At 36.5% G+C, this 24,451-nt stretch overlaps 1 protein-coding gene, 1 long non-coding RNA gene and 2 pseudogenes across 2 annotated transcripts; 1 reads left to right on the forward strand and 3 right to left on the reverse strand.

Annotated features, from left to right (window-relative positions):
* Positions 1 to 813: 813 nt before the first annotated feature.
* On the reverse strand, positions 814 to 2,863 carry LOC120141430 (annotated as a pseudogene).
* Positions 2,864 to 7,597: 4,734 nt separating this feature from the next.
* LOC120141527 lies at positions 7,598 to 14,800 on the forward strand. The gene is made up of 5 exons (XM_039156371.1): positions 7,598 to 7,607; positions 11,958 to 12,267; positions 12,376 to 12,571; positions 13,163 to 13,810; positions 14,251 to 14,800. Exons 2-5 carry the CDS (start codon positions 12,110 to 12,112, stop codon positions 14,440 to 14,442), a joined length of 1,194 nt encoding a protein of 397 aa, XP_039012302.1. The 5' UTR covers positions 7,598 to 7,607; positions 11,958 to 12,109; the 3' UTR covers positions 14,443 to 14,800.
* Positions 14,801 to 14,984: 184 nt separating this feature from the next.
* LOC120141431 lies at positions 14,985 to 21,929 on the reverse strand (annotated as a pseudogene).
* Positions 21,930 to 23,191: 1,262 nt separating this feature from the next.
* Positions 23,192 to 23,913, reverse strand: LOC120141506. Its single transcript, XR_005517771.1, has 3 exons — positions 23,725 to 23,913; positions 23,576 to 23,644; positions 23,192 to 23,352 (listed from the first exon to the last, which is right to left on the reverse strand). It is a non-coding gene; the product is annotated as an uncharacterized LOC120141506 (long non-coding RNA).
* Between the last annotated feature and the right edge of the window lie 538 nt (positions 23,914 to 24,451).

Consider the following 24,451-nt stretch of genomic DNA (forward strand, 5'->3'; position numbering starts at 1 on the left):
CTGTCAATGTATAATAGAAACCGGATAGATCGAATTAGGTTGTCTGTTGTGTCTGCCATAGTTGCTCACACTTATGCGAAATATAGTACCGGCTGTTCATGGAACTAAACTTTCACAATCGATGATAGGAAATTATTGTAAAGTAGCTTAATTCTACATGCATATATACATATATATATAATATATATAATATATATATATATATATATCGGGATCTAATTTAAAATGATGAGCAAACCTGGGAAAGTATGGACAAGTTGTGGAATATGCCAAAACTAGTTCAATGCGGCTTATGGAATCCGAAAATACATATCGGAAAAGTTCGATGTTAAACATCCCAGAAAACAAATAACTGTCCCCAGAAGGGGAAAATTTGGATTAGTAGCTCGAAAAACAGTTTTCTGCTTCCAAAAACCTTACAATGAAGAGCGTATATTTTACATTTTTGGTAAAATATAATTTAATTCTCTGAAAAGAAGGTACTAAAAATACAAATGATAAATTTGATGTTGCTCTAGAGGTCCACATGAAAGCTTTCTCGAGGCAGACGGATATACAATTGGCCCAGCCAAGTCTCCAGCTGCACATCCTAATGGTTTTGGAGCCCTGAATTTATCAGATACAGTACTATGAAAAGTCGATGTTAAACATCCCAGAAAAATAACTGTCCCCAGAAGGGAAAATTTTGGATTAGTAGCTCGAAAAACAGTTTCTGCTTCCAAAAACCTTACAATGAAGAGCGTATATTTTACATTTTTGGTAAATAATTTTAATTCTCTGAAAGAAGGTACTAAAATACAAATGATAAATTTGATGTTGCTCTAGAGGTCCACATGAAAAGCTTTCTCGAGGCAGACGGATACTACAATTGGCCCAGCCAAGTCTCCAGCTGCACATCCTATAGAAAAGAAAAATACACGATCTAAAATGATAATATTGTAAGACAGTTAAACTTGTAAGACAATCTGGGATATTAATACAGGTACGTAAATACTATCTATCCGTACAGGTGACTAATCCATTGACCAAATAGACGGAGAAGTGTAGCACCAATCCCAGCTCCAATGGAAGCAAATATCAACGATGCTCCACCCTGATGGTAATCCCAGAAACCTCTTTCCAAGAAATTTTGCTTGCTTTTTCGTGTTGACCCGATCACCCTCTTTGGAGTCCTTTGTGTGAGCAAAGAATCGGTAGATTTCATACCAGTTTGAACAAGCCCCGCATCCACAACTCCAAGAAGGTGACCTATATAAACAATTTTTTTGGTGGGGGAGAGGAGGAAAGATGTTACAACTAAATCAAGTATTACTTTAAATATAATGGACACATTGGTAATGATCTTGACATCGGAAAGTTGTTCTGCTAACTTTGAAGAAGTACACTGTGGTAGGCAATCCCCTTTGGGATTTCCGGACAGCTGATTCGGAACATCTGCTTATGTTGTCAAACTCATGAACCTTATAATAATAATCAGCAAGAAGATTTCAAACAGTGATAGTAATATATATATATATAGAGAGAGAGATATTATAATTATAAACAACCACCGATCCACTACCATGACTTTGTGGAATGATGGACAAAGTACCTTTAAGGAGTTTCCATGCCATGCGTTGCGAAACACAGATAACAGCAAGTCTTTCAAGAACCCTTCTTGTCGTTACAACAGTAGTCTGAGAAGTAATAAAACATAATAAGTCGAACCATTCCTTAAAACAGTAAAGTGTTTTCTCATTGCAGTCATGTGCTTCAAATACAGAGATTCAACAATATACAGCAAAAAGTCTTATGACCAGTGCATAGATTTGATGAACATCACTTAAGAAGAACAAACATATTTTTCATTTGTTAATATGATTTAATTAGCATCTAATCGTATAAATCCTTATATGCATACAAACTTTAATTGCATTTGTTGATGAATTATACAAATAACTGGCTTTTGCTCATCTCTAGTTAGAAAACACAGAGACATCATAAGATGCAAACAATAAAGAAACAACTCACCTCACGAACAATTTACTGACCGACTTTTAAGGGAAACTAAATCCACATGTTTTGGGATAACTACAGCACAATCACTAGGCTAACAGTGTCAAACTCATGCATGAAAATTGAACAAATTTACATCAACAATTTACCAAACAATCAGAACATAGCCTTCAGAGCTGAAGTAGCAACCACAATTTGAAACAATCAAACCATTTTAAAAAAAAAATCAATCCTAAACCAATCAAATTCAGCACTTTTCATTTGTCGATGCACAAAGCAAACACGGGCATATTGTCACTTATACACGCAGATATTGGCATGCACTTTCAGAAACATGTATGTAATATATACACATGGAAAAATGTATATCAAACCTAAAAACGAAACACCAAATTGCTTTGTGCACATACATATGATGGCATGAACACCCATTTTCTAATCCAGTCAAACCATCGCTGTTAACAGAGCAATACACATACATGATGGCATGGGCACTGATACAATTGCTGAAATAAGATCAAAAGCCAAAATGTTCTGCTAATGGCCATTATCAACCGAGCAATTAACAAAACGAAGTAAACAAATACATGGCTATAAACATACCCAAAAAGGAAGCAGGAAACAAAAGGGTTCCGGCAGCGACGGTAGCTGCAGCTGATACGGCTGCAGCGGAGGCAGAGAAGGACCCAGAAGAGTGGAAGCTTTGTTTAGAGCAAAAGCTTTGGTTTTTTCCAGTATAGATCTTGCAATATTGCTATCCCCGCCATCGTTGTTTTTGATGTTCTTCAGCTAAAAACGATTGATGAAAAAGACCCACCTTGGCTTATAACACTACCATAACGATGAACAACTCCAGCTTTCCTACCATTTGATTTTCTTGGGTAGAGTCAAACTTGTAAGGGTTTTTTAGCTTTTGATCGGAAAACAATAAATAAATTATAGTGTTAAAGATCCAATTTTTGAAAAAAATGGAAAATTTTAAAGTTTTTCACTTTTTTTTGTGTGTTTTTTATTATATAATTTCCATGCTGGTTGAGTTTCGTGTATTGGTTTTATAATGCTATTTTTAGAGCAAGAAATAAATTAAAAATTAAATAGATTACATAGAGATAAGAAAGAAGGTCTGACGTTCAATTTATGAAATAAGTATAATTTTAAGAATTAATTGTTAATTGATTCAATAAAATAAAAGATTAAATTTTAAATAATATGTAAGGTTTAAGTAACCATTATTTTATAAAAAAAAATAACCATAATAAATGAAAAAACGAATTATTTTTATAACAAATCTTTATAATATGAAAAATTCAGTGACCAAAAATGTCTTATAATATACGATTTTAACCAATTTTTTTTGAATTTGCCAAAATGACCAACAAAATCGCAATGCGAAATAAAAATCGCAACGCGATCTCCAGAATCGCAAATCAGTTCCCAGAATCGCAACGCGATTATGAATAATCGCAATGCGATAGTACAAATTCGCATTGCGATTTTCCAGAATCGCAACGCGAATATGAAAATCACAACGCGAACATATAAATCGCAACGCGATTCTGACTATCGCAACGAGTATCCGTAAAATCGCAACGCGTATCCGTAAATTGCAACGATAATACGTAAAATCGCAACGACAATACGTAAATCGCAACGCGTATCTGTAAATCGCAACGAGAATACGTAAATCGCAATGCGTATCCGTAAATCGCAATGTGAATACGTAAATCGCAACGCGATTTTTAAAGCGCCATTATAATCGCTACGCGTATTTTATTTTCAAATTCCAAACACGAATATTAATTATCGGAACACTGAACCGTCCACTCCCGTAATCGCAACTCATAACCTAAAACCTAAAAAAAATCACAACTCAGTCTCATCTCCATCTCTCACTCTCTACGACGAAATCCGTCCCCATCTCTGAAGATTTCCGTCCCCATCTCTGACGAAATCCCTCATAACCATTCACGGTCAGAAATCCCTCACAATCATTCAGAAATGGAAAATCAACCTCCGAGGGTTAGTTTTTTTAATTATTTTTATTTTGAAATTTTTGCATTATTTTAGGTTTTTCATATTGAAATTGATGATAAGTATTTGTCTTTAACCCTGTGAAGTTAGTATTTGTCTTTGTTTTGTCTTTTGGTTGAAGTAATGCAATCCATTAAAGTTTCAATTTGCAGAATAATAATAGTTTCTAAACTTAAAATCACAACATGAAAATGAAAATCGTAACACGAAAATGACTATTGCAACGCGAAACCAAAATCGCATTGCGATTTTCATTTCGCGTTGCGATTTTAATTTCGCTACGCGATTCTCTCATTGCGATTTTCATTTCGCGTTGCGATAGTCATTTCCGCGTTGCGATTTTCATTCTCTCGTTGCGATTTTCATTTCAACCAAAAGACAAAACAATGTTGCAAATTTTAGTTTCAAGAATAAACTACTACTCTTTATTTTATTGTTTTTGGTATCTTTACAGTGTAGTTTTTGGTATATCTAACTTGGTATGTTTATTGTTTTTGTAGAAATTTTTTCGGCTTCATTGACATTAAGGAATAAAGTTAGCCTAGCCACTACAATTGCTTCGAAGCTTTCACTTGCACAAAGAAATTTTTTTGAGGAAACCTGCTTCGGGCCATGGCTGAGAGTACAGGGTGGAGATGCTAATTTGACCCATTTGTGGCTTCAGACCATGACTAGCGATCTACAGTATACAACGTGGTGAGGAAGAGATTTGGGCGGAAGGGGTTCTGCTTAATCACTGGTCTACGATTCGGACACGATGATGTAGGCCGGTACACTTATCATATCACCCGCCCATCATGGTATCCGGGTTTTTCCTGATGAGTCAATAGAGAAGCCGAACTTACACATCGAGACCTGAAGAAATTGTTTAATAAGAAAGATGGTTTTACTCTGATGAATGACGTCGATGTTGTCGAGTATGCCTTCTAGTACTTGTGTATGCCGGCTTTTTAGGCAGAGAGGCCATACAACATATTCCTCAGGAGCTAATATTATTGGTAGAGGACCTAAATGCATGGAATCTGTTTCCGTGGGGTTGTATATATGGAAAGTTACCTGGACTAAGTTGTCGTCTGCCTTTGATGACCGCAAAAGTTTGTGTGGCGATGGGTCGAAATACACTTGTCAGGCTTTGTTTGGGCCTTTAAGGTAAGAATTCTATATAATGTTTTCAAAATTATAATTAATTATTTAACAATTACTAATGTTTGTTATTATATTTTGTAGATTTGGATATTCGAGGCTTTCCCCAGCATGCGGACATTTGCATTAAAAACTTCAAATGATATTCATAGGGCTATTTCCTTGAAGAGGAAACGTCTGTTGGATTGGGAAGACTTAATACATATGCGACAATAAATAATGTAAGTTAACAAATACTATCATAGTAGAGTTTAACTTTGTTTGAGTTTTTATATTTTTAGGAGGCCAACACTCCATTACAGAGACTGACACCCACGGAGGCTGAGCTTGCCACTGATTTGTGGCAAGTAGTCAGCGTTTTTTTGATGGCACGAATGATGAGCAGCCTCCACTTCCTCCACTTCGAGAGCCATCACCTCACACAGAGCCATCACTTGATCGACCCGACTATACACCTCTACAACGAGAGCTATCACCTATCCCGTCACATCATCGAGCATCTTCTCCACCATCACCTCATGATAGGCGACCGGCTAAGATGCCACGACTTCTATCTCCCTGTTCTCCACCTCCACGGGATGAGTCAAGGGAGTTACGTGATGAGGTCAATGCCGTATGAGGAGATCGGTACTCTACGCGATAACGATGGTGCATGGCGTGTGGAGGTGTCTACTTTACGTGGTGAGGTTGTCGCTCTACATGAGATGGTAGTATCGTTGCAGAATGAGGTTCATACTCTAACGCAACGAGGCAAGTTAAGATTTTCCATATTAACTTGATGATAAATTTACTCGTAATTTCACTTAGATTAACCATTTCACTTAGATTGCTTAGTAAATTTATTCGGTTGCTGCCAATACTGCTAAACTGTTTATTCTTTAACACTGTGAAGTTAGTATTTGTCTTTGTTTTCACTGTTTAAATATCATGTCTGTTTATTACTGATTTTTGTATTAATATTTAGCGGCCCGATAAGGTGGGTTTTTACGTCGGGTTTTTCTTGCACGACGGAGTTCACGCATCAGACGGCGTGCAGTGCTATTAAGTCTCTGTACACCCCAATAGTGCGAAGACACCGCAAGAAGAAGCCGACTCGCCTGTCATCCTCAAGAGTCCACTCTATCGTTGAAGAGGCCCCTATCATTCCTCGAGAGTCCCTCCCACCGTTCAAGAGGCCACTGTCATCGTTGAAGAGGTCCCTCCCACCATTCAAGAGCCCGATTCACATGACGTCATATGTAAGATTCTTGAGAAACCCTCTGACGTGCCGGACATGATGGATAAGAGTTGGCTCTCGTATGAGTTACCGGCCAGTACCATTCGGTATTGAAGTGGAGAGGAGACAACTACCGGACACAATTTGGATAACACCCTTTGGGCTAAGACCGCAGTGATTTTATCTAATGAGCGGAGCCAGGGGTGTTTCACTGACATATGCAAGCTCAACGATGATATCCATTTGTTGCTTGATCGGTCTTGGTGGGGCGTATTATAGGGGTAGAAGACAATGGCTATTTCGATGGAGGGGGTAAGTCTTATATTTTTCTTATATTTCAATTTGATTTTTTTTAAATTTATGTAAGTCACTAATATATGTCTTTTTTTGTAAAACAGCATATCGATGCGTGGGTGTCACGTCTTCTAATAATTAGGAAACCTAAGAAAATAAAAGAAATACACGATATACATCATGCCGACGTCTTTTAACGCCGTTCACTTGAAGAATCAACGAGATGAATCATTTGCGTTGGGCAATGGACAAGCTAAACTTTATCCTGCATGGTGGGAGGTCGATAAGGTTAGTATTTATTTTAGATGAGTTTAAAGGTATTCATAAATAAGTGCGCAAATGAATGAATTATTACTTATGATTGCAGGTGTTTATCCCTGTTTTGGAAAGTAAACATTGGATTCTCGTCGAGCTTCAGCTCCCATCCCTTAAGGCAATAGTATATGACAGCATGATAAATTACATATCATTGGCTGATTTAAGAGATATTATTAAGGGATGGAGCTCTCATTTGGCTAAATTTTGGATGCGATAAATTATTGGACTCGTTCTGGAAACAAGAAGCTAAAGAAGCTCAATATTACAGTTAGCAGAGACGAGACCGCACCACAAAAAACGAAGGAAGCCAGAGGGGATTGTGGTCCTCTCGTATGCATGTGCTTGGAGCGTTTGACGACAGGAAGTACACATTTTCTACCTCCCACCGATAGAGATAGAGGTGCAGTAGGCTTGTGGTTTCGGCATTTTATGGCTAGAGCGATATATGCGAGACGCTGCCTACCTGCATTCGCGTTATGAAAGTGTCCATAAACAATTGGTAAGTTTATAGGATTTTGGTTTGAAAATGTTTGGTTAAGTACCTAGAATTCAATAATTTGCTGTTTGTAAGTTTTAGATGTGTAGAAAGTGTTGTTTGAGCAAATGTTTGGTTTCTGCGTGAAAATGATGTATGGCTGCAAAAGTTGATTCAATAGTAGATGAGGAAATAAGAATTATTGCTTATTTTTTGATTGTTTAATTGATTTGTAAAAGATGATTTGTAAAAATTGATTTGTTTAATTGATGTGAACATAATTCTTATTTGTTCTTGTTTAATTGATTGAAATGTAATGGTTGATTTTATTGATTTCAATCTGCATTATATTGAAGGAAAAAATGACTATCGCAATGCGAAATGAAAATCGCAACGAGAGAATCGCAATGCGAAATTAAAATCGCAACGACAAAATCGCAACGCGAAACTAAAATCGCGTTGCGATTTTCACGTTGCGATTTTCATTTCGCATTGCGATTCTCTCGTTGCGATAGTAATTTTCGCGTTGCGATAGACATTAAGATGATTGCGAACGTCAATTACGTGTTGCGATAGTCAAATGAATGCCTAATAAGTGATAACAACTGAACATATCATAGCAATTTTCAAACTCAAGTTACTAATACATGCCTAACTGAAAATGTTAAAAGTTCACACATAAAATCCACATAATACAATGTTTGCATTTAAAAATCACCTAAGTTAACAGTCTCAAAAACTGAAGCCGGTTGTGATTGGGATTTTAAAGATGATTGCGATTTTGATTGCCTTTTTCTTGACACCATATGAGCTTTGGATTTGATGATGATCCATATTTTGGTAGAGGAAAAGATGATTGTGATGGCACTGGTGATCCACATGTCAACCTTGTATGACCACTTTCCTTGCACCGACTACATGTCGACCTCTTCTTCTCTTCACCCTTAGACGGTATACGATCGTGACTTTTTGGTCGACCAGGTAGCCTTCTGTCCATGGCTGGTGGCAAAACTGTTTGTAAGTCATCTGGTATGTCCCACTCAGAAGGATGTGGAATAGGGTAGACAATCTCGCCATAAGTCTGTCGATATACTTCTGTAGTGTAGCAATCCATAGCGTATGCGCTTGAATCATCTTGGTTTAGATGAAGAGAAACTTTTATAACATGGCCACACGGATAACCAGATGTTTGCCATTTCATACAACTACACGTCTTTGCATTTAGATCGACAAGCCATTTAGTTATTATCCAGTACTTCAAACAAAGTGTTTGAACATGGTTCAACTCTCCATGACGTTGACTTCACAACACGTTTCGTTATCTTTTTTTTCTGTCCATGGTGTAACACGATGTTCCAATGTTCCTGTAAATTAAATAAATAATACTTAGTAAATATATGATAAGTTACGAATTTAAAGAAATAATACCTGCATGGTTTCTTTTCTTGTAGTACCACTGTTGAATAGAGGCTCGAAAAAACTCCATTAACATAGTAATGGGTAATTTCCGAGAATGACGACTTAGAGCGTTGATTGATTCTGCACTATTAGATGTCATGAAACCATATCTTGCTCCAAGTTGATGTACTCTTGACCATCTTTCAAATCCGACATCTTCTAGTGTTTGAGCACACTGAGGCAAAACACGTCTTAAACAGTTTATATGCTTATTAAAATCCACTTCCCGATAAGCTTTTACAGCCTTCCAGTATGTCCATTTGTGATTTTTTATACCAGCAGACCTTGATTTTAGATTTCTATACAAATGAACACCATAAAGTCCATGAAAGCATCTGGGAAACACCTTCTAACAGCGTTGTCAACTGAGTTTGCCCTATCGGATATGATTGTCAGATTGCTAATAGGACCTATGCAATCCCTAAGATGCCCCATAAACCATGTCCATGAATCAGAGGTTTCAGATTTACCAACCGCGTAAGCTATTGGTAGTATCCCATTGTTAGCATCCATGGCTACTGCTAATAAGTTTACTCCAAGGTATCGACCTTTTAAATGTGCTCCGTCAACTATAATAATTGGGCGCATGCAATTAATAAATGAACGAATCTACAAAATCATATACACAAGAAATATAATCATTTAAATGTGAAATGCATGTAACTAACAAAAATGAGTCAACAAAATTATATTGATTTACTAACCGTAGCACCAATGACGATAAACAGCAACTCCAAGCGTCCATCTCTATCTGTTTTGATATGAGTTACCGACCCAGGATTTTTCAGCTTTAAATTGTGACAATAAGCCGACAGTTGGGCAAACGATGCTTCTGGCGACCCCCTCAACAATTCCAAGGCATAACATTTGGCTCTCCAAGCTTGAGAATATGAGATACTAATCTTGAACCGAGCATTCATGTCAGTCATAATTTCATGTCCCCGATATACCCTACCATTCAAAAACATTAACTCAGCCAGAAAACCACCCAACACCTTTTTGTTTGTCTGTCTATGGTGAGGAAAAACCTGGGTTCTTGAACATGTATGTTTATCAATAAAAGTCCTAACTTGAAACATTTAGCAATCTTTTATCCTCTTTGCAATCATACGCCACATACAATTTTTGTCAATCATATACCTTGTTTCGAAACGATCTTTGCTTGATTTGTTAACTTTGATAGCCATCTTCCACACATTTCGTATACAAAGCTATCTTCAAGTCTTCCTTTGTATCAAAACAATCATCTTTCTTGATACGAATAATTTTTGTGTAACAATCAACTGCTATCTTTACCAACTCTTCTTCCGGTATCTGAAGTAATTCTGGCATATTCCAGTTATACTCCCGTGGCATTTTCTTCGGGGACTTTTCTTTGGGGATTTCTTCTTCTTCTTTTTCTTCTTCAGTGTTATATGAATTACAGAATGGATGTTCAACATGTTCATTTACAGTCGTAACTTCCTCCTCATTATCATCAACAACATCTTCCTCGGCAACGGCTGTTTCATCATCAAAATTCGGGTATTGACCAATATCAAAATCATTACACGCAAGTTTTTGTTTCTTCTTCTGAAAAATCATCAAAATTCGAGTATTTACCAAGATCAAAGTCTGGGTATTGACCAAGATCAAATTTCAAATACTGACTAGTACTCACAATTTTTTCTGTTGTCTCATCATCGTCTAACTGGTCAATACGAAAACCGGAATTTGGTGCTGAAAGTTGATTGGGATTTAGATTAGGGAAAGGTTGTGGGTTTTGAGATTGTGTTTGATATTGGAAATGTGGTGAAACAATATTTGCTTGGTGATGAAATTGTGGTGGAACTATTAAATTTTGAGCACCATAAACTGGGGTTGAAAAACTTAGTTGATTATTACCCGTTACTGACCCAACTTCACTACCTTCTAGGTTCAACAACATACAATGTAACATCATCACTTGAAACACTAATGTAAGCAATGAATCGTTCAACATCTTCATTGTCGGTTAACAAATAAACTTTACCATTTCTCTGATAAGATAGCCTAAATCCACTTAGGGGCTCTAAATTCAATTTATTTGCAACACGTAACATTAGAGTTTCATAAGTTAACTTTTTTAATGACAGTTTTAGTTGAAGATTCATGTGTAAAGGCATATATTGTAAAACACCATGAACATTCTCCCATGACCCTCCAAAACACAAATCTATCCAAACATGATCAACATTAGATGATTTCATTATTGTAAAATAATTTATTAAACAAACTAGCTGCGAAACTAAAACCTGTTGCCGGATGGGGAAGGATGTCGTTGGATATAGGAACGGATGTCGCCGGAGAGAGTGATAGATGGAGATGGAATGAGTTGCGATTTATGGATTTATGTTATGAGTTGCTGCTGGTGCGTGCGTAGTTATATACCCAAAACATTTGTGTTGCAAAATTAAAACCTGTTGCGAATTCAGAAATCGAGTTGCGAATTTGAAATTCAGTATTGCGATAGTCAGAATCTCGTTGCGATTTACAGATTCGCATTGCGATTTACGTATTCGCATTGCGATTTACGTATTCGCATTGCGATTTACGGATACACATTGCGATTTACGTATTCTCGTTGCGATTTCCGCGTTGCGATTTACGTATTCTCGTTGCGATTTACGAATACGCGTTGCGATTTTACGTATTCTCGTTGCGATTTACGGATACGCGTTGCGATTTTACGGATACTCGTTGCGATAGTTAGAATCGCGTTGCGATTTATATGTTCGCGTTGCGATTTTCATATTCGTGTTGCGATTATGGAAAATCGCAATGCGAATTTGTACTATCGCATTGCGATTATTCATAATCGCGTTGCGATTCTGGGAACTGATTTACGATTCTGGAGATCGCGTTACGATTTTTATTTCGCATTGCGATTTTGTTGATCATTTTGACAAATTCAAAAAAAATTAGTTAAAATCATATATTATAATACTTTTTTTTTTGTCACGGAGCTCTTATAATATTTAGTTCAAATCAATTAATTACTAAATTCAGCACCCAAACGGATTCTTCCCACGGAAACCCATTTGAAAAATCTCGCTACCAAATAAAAACCCAAAAATCCACGGGTTCGCTATCATCCCCAAAGTTTAAACCTTTTTGAAATCAAGAGTTTTGATTTTGCCCAGAATTGGCTGAAAAGGAAAATGAATTCGGGAGATTTACACAAGGTTTGGGAAATCAAAGCATTGAAGAGGAAACCTGGAGAAGAAGAAGCCAAAAGATTCTTAGAGAAAATAGCCAATCAAGTTCAACCCATTATGCGCAAGCATAAATGGAGAGTCAAGGTCCTCTCAGAATTCTGGTATCTGTTTAATTTTATTCATTTTTGTATCTTTTATTTTGTTAAAGGCGAAGATTATTTCCCCCAATCATGTTGAATTTTATTTTGATATTTTTTTCTTATTTATAGTCCAAATAATCCAGCTTTGCTAGGGGTGAACGTGGGACGTGGCATCCACGTCAAGTTAAGGCTAAGGAGACCGAACCGGGATTGGGATTTTTATCCCTTTGATCAGGTTCTTGATACAATGCTTCACGAGCTTTGCCATAATGCTCATGGTCCTCATAATGCTAGTTTTTACAAGCTTTGGGATGAACTTAGAAAGGTAAATTTCATTCTTTTAGATTGTCCCTAATCATCATGTTCAGTGCCAAATGCTATTTTATGGATGGTTCATGTCTATATAACAAATTTTCTCGTTAATGTTTAAGTTCATGCTGTTGTGTTGGAACCGGTTATCAAATAAGAGATTCTGGTCTGTGAAGATCATATTATTAAAATCATTAATATGTGTTTATGGCGTTTGTTAAGATATCGCCTATAAATTGATTCATGATTGGATATTATCTATGTGGAAAATGAAAAGCTGCTTGAGGATATGTTCATTGAATGATTTGATTGTTGTGTGCAATGTTTTTGAGCTCTTTGTTAGTTTTAATCCATTTGGGATGTATGTCTTCTTCGGATAATTGTATTGATCTCTCCTCTCCACTGTTCTTTTTATTCTTTCCTAATTGTCGTTGATTACTTGTGTTTCTGGAAATACAACAACTAAGTAACAAGTTAGTTAAGGTTTTAAGAAAGACGATCTTTGTTTAGAATCTTGATATATGAAATAATTTGGAGAATCTATATTTAACAAGGGCAGCATGCTAGTTATTATGTCTTTGTATTTTTCCTTGTTATATTGTTGTAGGAATGTGAGGAGCTCGTGTCTAAAGGAATAACTGGCACAGGGGAGGGGTTTGATCTTCCTGGGAAGCGCTTGGGTGGGTTTTCCCGACAACCTCCACTCTCATCTCTTCGCCAGACTGCATTAGCTGCAGCAGAGAACAGAGCACGCTTGGGGTCTCTATTACCTTCTGGACCTAAACGTCTTGGTGGTGACAGCACCATTAAGGATGCACTCAGCCCCATACAAGCAGCTGCAATGGCTGCAGAAAGGAGATTACAAGATGATCTTTGGTGCGGTTCTCATTGTTCTGAGATTGCTGGAGATGAAGAAAGCTGTGCTGATACTTTGCAGGATCATTTGCAATCGGATCAAGGGGCTGAGAAATTGAGTGTCAAAGATGGTTCCAGTGGACACGCTTTTGGTGGAACCTCTATTAAACGAGGCCACAGGCAAGATAAACCAGAATCCAACTTTGTGGATTTAACTACACCTCTGGTATCTGGATCTGCTTTTCACCAAGGTGCCAAATCTCCTAAACGAATCTGTAAATCCAATAACCTTATTCCTTCAAGCGCCTCGTCTTCTGTCACCACAGTGGATGATGATTCTCCGGATAATCAAGGAGTAACTGCCATGTGGGAATGCAAATCCTGCACTTTATTGAATCCTGTAAGTGTTTCATGCATCAATATCACTTTGTTCATATATGTTGCTTATAGGGGAATGTCATATCGTTTAGCATAAATGTTCACCATGTTTTCTATTGAATTTTATGTGCTGAAACATTCTGGGTACACTAATTTATAATGTCCATGTTCGCATGCTTAGTCTTGCTTTCCAAGCTGTATGGTCTTATTCTGATTGGCATTCGGCCCATTTATAGTATACTTTTGACTCTGATTGTTCTTAATACTCATCAATTGAAGCTTGTTGAGCAATTTAATATCCACAGGCCATGATATACTTATGTTGGCATGGACCATGTTTTTTAGTGAGAGATTCATTGTGTTACTTCTTTGCATCTTGAACTGGAGAATATATGTTATTTTTTGTTTTATTTACCCTAATAGAAGCTTACTTTGCACATCCTTGATGTTAAAACGTTGCAGTCATTAGCCCCAATATGTGAGCTTTGCTTTATTGAAAAGCCCAGAGACATTGGCACCAAGTACAAATTTTGGTCCTGCAAGTTTTGCACCTTGGAAAACTCTGTGAAACTGGATAAATGCTCGGCATGTGATCAATGGAGATTTTCACATGGCCCTCCTATATCGACTTCAGCTCCCAATCGCGGCACATGAGAAATAACATCACATAAATGCCAAGTTGCTTCATCTTGTCCAAGTCAATTGATTTTTCCTGGTTAAATATGAGGTATTTTCAACTGTTTTTGTGGTTGGTTATTACACTTCTTTATGTTTATTGGTCAGTATAGAGTGATGAGGGGGGATATCTGGGTAAATCACATTTTGAGGTCAAGTGATGCTGTTTTTCTTCCTGGTAATCTTTACAATATAAATACCAGCTCCAATACCAGCAGCAACAGCATCACTGAAGTTTCACGATGACAATATCTTTGATGTAAGAGTACACAGGTAACTGTCCATTTCCAGTACACATCGACGTGGAGAAGACGACTTGAAAGCAGTCATTACCGTTTGTGTGAAATATAACATTCTGTTTCTTTATAACATGCAAAGAATATAAAGAACTTAAATGATTGGCTTTATCGAGTTCATTAAGAAAAAGAAATATATATGTGTATGTGGCAGATTAGGCTTGGCCTTAAATAATAAAAATAAGAGAATTTATAGTTTCAGCCATTGTTTTCCATCTATAAATTTCATGTCCATAAAAGGTTTAGCTTCTTCATAACCAAGTTTCCTTGACCATGGCACCCTTTCCCTTGTATCAGATCCTGTTCCCCAAATACTAGAGTCCTGAATATATATATATATATATATATATATATATATATATATATATATATATATATATATATATGTGTGTGTGTGTGTGTGTGTATAAAAAAATCAAAGTTCATATATCAGGTTTTTGCATTCAAATTTGATAAAAAAATTATCGAGCTTTATTCATTTTTTATTTTCCTGGAAGGAGGAACATACTTTTGCCTCAGAGGTTCATTCCAGTCACTCCATCCAGCAGGAATGATGACATTGTCAAGATAACGGTTAGAATATACAGTCCTTGAGTAGTTTACCCAAGCTCTACCCAGTAAAACTTTGCCAGTTCCAGTTATTATGCAGCTTACGAATGAGAAGCCTGTAGTATCATTTGGTGAATCCCTGTGGTGTGCTGCAATGGCTCCAATCTTTTTAGCAGTGGATTCAATCAAACATTCCTTTTTTTACAAACATTAAAGCCCCAGTTTCATAGTTGTGCAGCAAAAATCTAGCAGATCTTGTATTGGAATTTGTGATGAAATTAGTTTACCTGGTAGAGTGATCTTGATTTGCCAAAGATGAAATCGACACTGCCTTGAATGTGGCTATGGTAGAAACAATGTGATCCTGTTTCATCTAGAAGTGTCTTTTCCCCCTACAACCTTTACCTTGTAGAACATTGCCTTGTCTCCATAAATCCCGAGTGCCACTGCTTGCTTTCTAGTTTCTCCAGGAGCTCCAATTGCTGAATTCTGCAGAAAAAAATATATCCATTTCTGTTAGTTGTAAACTATGTTGTTCTGGCTTTTTGTTTTTCTTGAAACATATGTATTTAACAGTTGCGTATCGAGACATAGGTATGGAAATACAACCCGTGTTAGATACATAACTGTTGTGAATTTGGTTAATTTCCACCAATAATAACAAATTCACCTTGAAAACTATATCTAGGTGACTAGTGTGAAAACGATTGTATTAAAAATCACCCCAATGTAGATTCCCATGAAAGAGGAGGGGTCACAATGGTCCCTCTTAAAATTCACTTTCCTTAGACAGAATTACCAAGACAAGTAATTTTAATAGGACAATAATTAACAACAACTATACCCGACAATAGCTATTAAATAGACATAAAGTGAACACCAAAATTTAACGAGGTTAGGCCAAAATTATGCCTACCTCCTCAAACACTACTAAAATAATATTTCACTAATAGAGGAAATATTACAAAGAGAGAAGAATACAAATAGCCTTTAATAGTGAAGAAGGCTTATATTTGTGGGATACTAAACTAAGGAAGAGGAGAGCTCTATTATAACAAAAGAATTTTCCCTCCTCCTTATACACAACCAATGTGGAATTTTGCCAAAAACCAACAAATCTCCACCTTGGCAAATTCCACACACATCTCTCAAAAATCCAATATTCAGTAGTGTCTGCAAATTCATCTTTAAATTTGTAACAATATTGACCAAGTCTAAACAATGTTTAAACTTGACCGCAGTTACCACTTTTGTCAACATATCAGCAGGATTCTAAGTGGTCCGAATCTTCTGGATTATGACTCCACCTTCTTCTAGAATATCTCGTACAAAGTGATATCGAACATCGATGTGCTTCGTCCTTGCATGGTAAACCTGGTTCTTTGCTAAATTAATAGCACTCTGACTGTCACAATGCACTTTGATGTGCTTCTGTTCCATTCCCAATTCACCAATCAACCCATGAAGCAAAATTGCCTCCTTCACAGCTTCTGTAACTGCCATATACTATGCCTCTGTAGTAGACAAAGCCACTGTTGACTGTAAGGTGGACTTCCAACTGACTGGTGCCTTTACAAATGTAAACACATAACCAGTAGTTGATCGACGCTTGTCCAAATCATCTGCATAGTCTGAATCACAATACCCAACTACACACTGACCATCTTGTTTGTCCTGCTGAAAGACCAAACCAACATCTACGGTGTCCAGAATATACCGAAGAATCTATTTCATAGCTTGCCAATGCTCCTTTCCAGGATCATGTATATACCTGCTCACAACCCCAACTGCTTGTGAAATATCGGGTCTTGTACACACCATTGCATACATCAAGCTACCAACAACACTTGCATACGGAACCTTTGACATGTATTCCCGTTCTGCATCATCCTTAAGTGACATGGATGCACCGAGCTTGAAATGAGGAGCAAGAGGTGTACTAACTGGTTTTGACTTCTCATTCATGCCAAAACGTTTTAGTACCTTCCTCAGATATTCTTTCTGAGACAAACAAAGCCTCCCCAATTTCTTATCCCTTGATATATCCATGCCTAGAATCTTCTTCGCTTCACCAAGATCCTTCATCTCAAACTCCTTATTCAATTGAGTCTTTAGTTTTGCAATTTATGTCTGACTCCTGGAAGCTATCATCATATCATCAACATAAAGAAAAAAATATATATAGGATCCGTCTTGTAGCTTGCGCAAATACACACAATGATCATATTTGCTTCTTGTGTACTTCTTCCCTATCATAAACTTGTCAAATCGCTTGTATCACTGCCTTGGAGATTGCTTCAATCCGTACAACGATTTTTCTAATTTGCACACCATATCTTCTTTTTCAGCAACTTTGAATCCATTTGGCTGAGTCATGTAGATTTCTCATCCAAGTCTCCATGTAAAAATGTAGTTTTACATCCATCTGAACTAGTTCCAAATTCAACTGTACTACCAAAGCCAACAAAATTCTGATGGATGAATGTTTTACAATTGAAGAAAATACTTCATTATAATCAACTCCCTCCGTTTGAGCGTAGCCTTTAGCCACCAATATTGCTTTGTAGCGGATGTTATTCTTGTCAGGAAATCCATCTTTCTTTACATATACCCATTTGCACCCAATTGCCTTCTTTTCCTTCGGAAGACTAGCTAGTTTTCACGTCTGATTCTTTTGAAGGGATTGCATTTCTTCATTCATGGCGATCCTCCACTTTTTATGTTTTGAACTTTGGACTGCTTCATTAAAAGTGGCAGAAACGTCATCAATTGCAATTGGTGATGCAAAAGAGATCATATCAGCATAACGAGCAGGTTGTTTAATGGTCATCTTTCCCTTTCTGAGTGCAATTGATTCATGTTGCTGTGGAGGTTCTTGGGTCTGAACCTCTTCTTCATCTGACTCTTCTTCTATCATAGGAGAGTCAACATCAGTTTCTTTACTGGCTGGGTCAATTCTGTTTCCTTCAAACTCCATCTGTTTGGGAGTTCCATCTGTCTGCTCCAATTTTTCTGAAGTCACCTTTCTCAACATGGTAGATTCATCAAAAGTAACATCCCTGCTGAAGATTATTTTCTTTGTTTCTAGACACCAAAGATGATAGCCTTTCACACCAGAGGTGATCCCCATAAAGATCGTCTTCTTTGCTCTTGGATCCAGCTTTGACTCCTTAAGATGGTAGTATGCAGTGGAACTAAACACATGTAAGGAATCATAATCTGTAGCAGGTTCTTTAAACCATTTCTCTAATGGTGCTTTACCACCAATAACAGTCGATGGTAAGCGATTGACAAGGTGACAAGCATAGACCAAAGCCTCTTTGCCTAACACAGCATTAGACAACATACACCGAACCTTCTCTACTAATGTCCGGTTCATACGCTCTGCCACCCCATTCTGTTATGGTGTAGATCTGACAGTGAAATGCTTGACAATACATTCTTCTTCACAGACTTTCAGAAATGGATCATTTTTGTACTCTCCACCATTGTCTGTACGGAGACGTTTGATTTTTCTACCTGTTTGAGTCTCCACCATCTTTTTCTATTTAAGGAAAAATCCTAGCACCTCATCATTTGTCTTCATTGTATACACCCAAACTCTCCGGGAAAAATCATCAACAAAGGTGACATAATAGTGTGTTCCTCCCAATGAAGTTGTCTTGGAAGGCCCCATACATCTGAATGAACATAATCCAAAATACCTTTAGTATAATGGATTGTTGTTCCAAATTTCACCCTCGTCTTCTTCCCTTTGATGCAATGCTCACAAAAAGCTAATTTGCAAGCCCAATCACCCTTCAATAATCCTTGATCTATCAGCAATTTCAAGGATTTTTCACCAACATGCCCCAAGCGCATATGCCATAACCTGGTTGCTTCTGACTCCTGTTCATCAGTAGAAGCTGCCACTACTACTGTCTCAACAATTGTACTGCCCAGAAAGTAATACACATTGTTTCTTTTCTGGATTCCCATCATTATCACCATCTTTTGCCCTCACTTCTAAACCTTTTGACTCTAAGGTTCCCACAAAGATGACATTTCTCATTAAATCTGGTACATAATGGACACATGTTAAGGTTTTGATTGATCCATCCTGATTCCTCAAGAGAATTGAACCAATCCCAAGTGTGTCAAGAGGGGAATTATTTGCTGTATAGATAATTCCACCTTTTAGTTCTATAAAATCAAAGAACCATTCTCTATTGGGGGTCATATGGTGGCTACAAGCTGAGTCTAACAGCCATGAACTGGAACAGCTGGTTAATGGCGTAGCAGCGAATGCGAAATCTGAATCTGTATCATCATACTCGACCATATTTGATTCTGAAATAGCCTTTCCCCTTTCAGGTTTGCCTTTATTCTTTAGCCTGGGACATTCTTTCTTCCAGTGTCATTTTTCTCGACAAAAGGAACATTCATCTTTGCTCAATCTGGACTTTGACTTCGATCTCCCTCTTATTCCTTTATTCTGACTCTTCGAACGACCTCTAACAACAAGAGCTTCTGCTTCGACACTTGTATTTCTTGTTTGTTTTTCTTTCTCAATTCATAACTATACAAGGCAACAGTTACTTCACTGAGAGACACATCAACCTGCCCATGAAGTAGAGTAGTTTCAAGATACTCAAACACATCAGGAAGTGATCTCATCAACATCAGAGCTAGATCTTCGTCTTCAAAAGTCACGTCCATATTCATCAGATCAGTCACCAGCTGATTAAAGCTAGTAATGTGATCATTCATAGTGGTACCTGGTACATAGTTGAAGCGGAACAATCTCTTTTTCATGTAGAGCTTGTTCTGACCGCTTTTCTTCAAAAATTTCTCCTCCAGTGTCTTCCACAATTTACTTGCAGAAGTTTCCTTAGAAAATGCATACTTCTGCTCTCTAGAAAGACACGATCGAATAGTACCACATGCCAATCTATTGATCCTCTTCCATTCTTTCTCATCAACATCATCTGGTTTCTCTCATTCAATAACAATGTCTAGACCCTGCTGAAATAGGGCATCTAGAACCTTACTTTTCCACATGCCGAAATGACTGGTGCCATAAAAAATCTCTACTGCAAATCTAACATTTGTCACAGCATTTCTTGCTGATGTTTTTGTGTCATCTGTCATTTCTGCTACAAATTCTATTTAATAACTGTCAATGCAGAATGTCAATTACCCCAAGGAAATTTTTTCTGATGTGGAAGATCAGCCTAAGCCGCAACCACAGAGCATACTAAAATAAACCAAGAGCGATGATACCAATTGTTGTGAAATTCGGGTTAATTTCCACCAATAATAACAAATTCACCTTGAAAACTATTATCTAGGTGACTAGTGTGAAAACGATTGTACTAAAAATCATCACAAGGTAGATTCCCAGGAAAGAGGAGTGGTCACAATGGTCCCTCTTAAAATCCACTTTCCTTAGACAGACCAAGACAAATAATTTTAATAGGACAATAATTAACAACAACTACACCCGGCAATAACTATTAAATAGACATAAAGAGAACACCAAAATTTAACAAGGTTAGACCAAAATTATACATACCTCCTCAAACACTACTAAAATAATATTTCATTAATAGAGGAAATATTACAAAGAGAGAAAGAGTACAAGTAATCTTTAATAGTAAAGAAGACTTATATTTGTGAGATACTAAACTATGGAGGAGAAGGGCTCTATTTATAACAAAAGAATTTCCCCTCCTCATTCTATACAACCAATGTGGGATTTTGCCAAAAAACCAACAATAACCGTATCCGAAACTCGCATAATGCTGAAGGTGATTCATATATTACCTCGAATGTGATCTCGGTGGCACAGAAGTAATCAGATCCTATGGTGACAGAAGCTCATCTGTAAGTTTTCAGGCTACCGCCATGGCTGGACCTATCAGAAGCTTTGTTGTGCCATTTGACTTTCGTTCACGACAAACGATATGTACGGCTTCAAAAGCTGAACAATTACTTTCTCCTTGCAAAACGAAGAATCAAAATGAACATCACCAGTAAAAAAGACACATTGTTCATCAATGTTCAAATTTCCCATGAATGTAAATTATGAAAAATGTACACACACAAACCTGTAAAACCCAGGAAGAATATAAATCTCAACTCTTTGTTGATTATTCTCAGGAACCATGTTTATAGCTCCTTGATTTGTGGTCGAATCTCCACTGCCTTTTTTATCGACTACGATGACTCGACTTTGATTACGATTAGCAGTAGAAGTATTCAATCTGGTTTTATGTTCATCAACTTTCATGTCATCCCAACTGATGAAATACTTCCTGTATGTCTCGTTAGTCTTCGACGAACCACCTCTAAAACAACAGGTGAAAGCAGCAATAACCATGACCAGACGGCACCAGCAGTCCATGACTTGGGTTCTATCAAAGCCATGGCATTGAACAAAACCAAAGGCCAAGTGAATCCCATGTTCTGTATTTCAGTTTCTAGCATATATATTGTGAAGGGATTATTAAAGCTCGCAAGAATCAATTTAGAATTGAATTGAAATCAAGTTTTGGATTAAAATGAAGAAGTAAAGAATTGAAAGAAGGAAGTTCATGAGAGTTTTGTGCATGTCCAAGAAGAAAAGGGGTTTAAAATTGATTTGAATTTTACCATTTAACAAAGGGGCGCCAGACCCCTGGTTCTGCCCCCACTATGTACATGCTTGTATGTTATACATATGAAATTGATACAAATATTTAAAAGTATATATAAATATTTCAAAGACCAGTAATATAGAAAAATTAAAATATATAATAAATAATTACATATGGACTCATTCCATAAACATTACTGTTATTTTATAATTATTGAAACTCTAATTATAAAAAGTATCATTTTAACCTAATTTGATGATGATTCAAATAATTTTCTGTTAAATTCTGACGATTGACTTAAATGCATATCCATGTAACAATCTTTTCAAGCTAATGGCTTGAAATGCGTATTTAAGCAACAATGTTTCAAGCATGTGACCCAAGCAAATTTGCTCCTATTACCACTAAACAAAACATGAAGGGTTGAACCCCTTACACTAGTTTGCTAATCTTGTCATTGCAGTATGGTTATAAAGAATATTAGTTCTAAAAAGAAATTATTTTAGAAGATATTGGCAGAGAGTATAATATGTTCTTTAATCACTGAATTTAGATAGCTATAGGTGGATGTTTAAATCATCCTAAACAAAGGATTTGGTGAAGGAAAGATATAGGAGATGTCATTGTTGGAACCAGAAAAGAAAGAAAGAAAAGCTTGATTAGTCAAAATTGTTGAATTTTTTAAGGCAGCCAAAGTTGATCCACTTTGAAAAATGTTTTTAATATTGTTGCATGAAGTTGAACTTTTTCCAGCTGCTCATCTTATCTTGGTAAGCTTTTTAAGTTTCAGTAATTTTGCCCTGGATTAATGAAAAAAACTGTAATTTTTCGGTTTGTAATATATTGAATGTAACGCCTTTAATATGTATACATCCCCGCATACGAGTTAGAGGTATCACATGAATCGTATAAAACATTTGCTATTCGAAATCAGATAAAATTTTATTTCTTTTAAAATTTCTTTATTTAATAATTATCACAAACCATATAATCGCATAAAATTATACTAAATGCATATCTTTTGGTTTTTTAAATTATCTCATTCAAAGTGTCATATTAGAAAAATCAACAAAAGACAACAATTACATCTCATTTTTTACCCTTATATCCAACTGGTTTATACCTATTAAAACAAATATGTCAAATCTATCAATTCCCTTTTAAGATAATTTTGTCATTTCTCTAGGTTAAATATATTTTCTCGGTCAATATCATACACAAATAATGATAGGAAGAGAATATTTAACTTAACAGAAATGTGTCGTTAGTTTACTTATATTTTAACTTTTATTTTTGTATAATAATTAAAAGCTTTTCTTCATACTTTGATAAACCGACTTTGGCTGTAGCATAATTAGTTATATCTGCATCTGCTTGAGTCACGGCTCCGGCGAAACAAGAAGCTACTATGTTGTCTGCCATGGATACTGCAACAGAAGCAACAAGTTCACAGGTTAACCAAAGTTAGATCCAAGATGGAATATTGCTAGACATTAATCTGCTCTTTCCTTTTTTAAAAGCGTCATCGAATAATATCGACATATAAACTGATTCTTTACAGATTTTTTATGATGAAATGATTGTAATAAGTACTGAAATTTCAAGCAACAGATCCATGAGAAAACAGACAAGGATCATGCAATTATCTACCTGGAGATGGCTAAGCTTCGACGATGGGAAACTATGCTTGCTTTGTAGACTCCTCCTGGCCTTGAAAAGCTGAAAATATATTCAACTCAAGCCATAAATTATGTTGAAATGAGTTCAAAAAAGCTTAAAGAGCCCGAGATAAACGTTACCATGTTGAAGTACAGGTTCTTGTTTTCCTCTTTTGGTTCAGGACTTGAAATTTTGGGGTACTAAATCGATCGATCCCAACCAAAGAAGAAGATTGTAATCAAATGACTGTTGAGGAATTGGATTATCAAGTGAGTTGCCTCAAACAGGGTGGTTGAAGCTTCTCACTTTAGAGAAGAAATGGTCCTTAATCGAAAACGGACAATTAGCCGACTGCAAAAAGAATAAAAGTTAAAATATAATTAAACTGACGGAACAATTCTGTTAAAATTAAATAATATTCATCAATACACATGGCATTAATTTATTGGTGGGCCTGTGTCACCACCCCTAGATATTCAATTGCTTTAAATGGTAGTTTGGTGGGATATTTTGAAGGTGCTAGAGGGGTTAGACAATAGGACCCTCTGTCCCCCTATCTCTTTGTAATTGTGATGAATGTCCTCTTCTCGTTTAATGTGGCTGCTAAGAATGGTATTTTTAGATTTCACACAAAGTGCAAGGAAACCTCCCTCACATATTTATGCTTTGCTGATGATCTGCTTTTGTTTTGCCATGGTTTATTGGACTCAATATTAGGGGTGGTTAGCATTTTAGAGAAATTTTATGAATTCTCAGGTTTAAGACTTAATGCTTTGAAGTCTGAACTCTTTGTTTGTGGAGTTCCTGTGAGTCTTCTGGATCAAATACAAAGTGCCATTGGTTTTAAAATTGGGCAACTTCCAGTCA

Source organism: Hibiscus syriacus, unplaced genomic scaffold (genome assembly GCF_006381635.1).
Source record: "Hibiscus syriacus cultivar Baekdansim isolate YM2019G1 unplaced genomic scaffold, ASM638163v2 tig00110809_pilon, whole genome shotgun sequence".
Taxonomy (NCBI): domain Eukaryota; kingdom Viridiplantae; phylum Streptophyta; class Magnoliopsida; order Malvales; family Malvaceae; genus Hibiscus; species Hibiscus syriacus.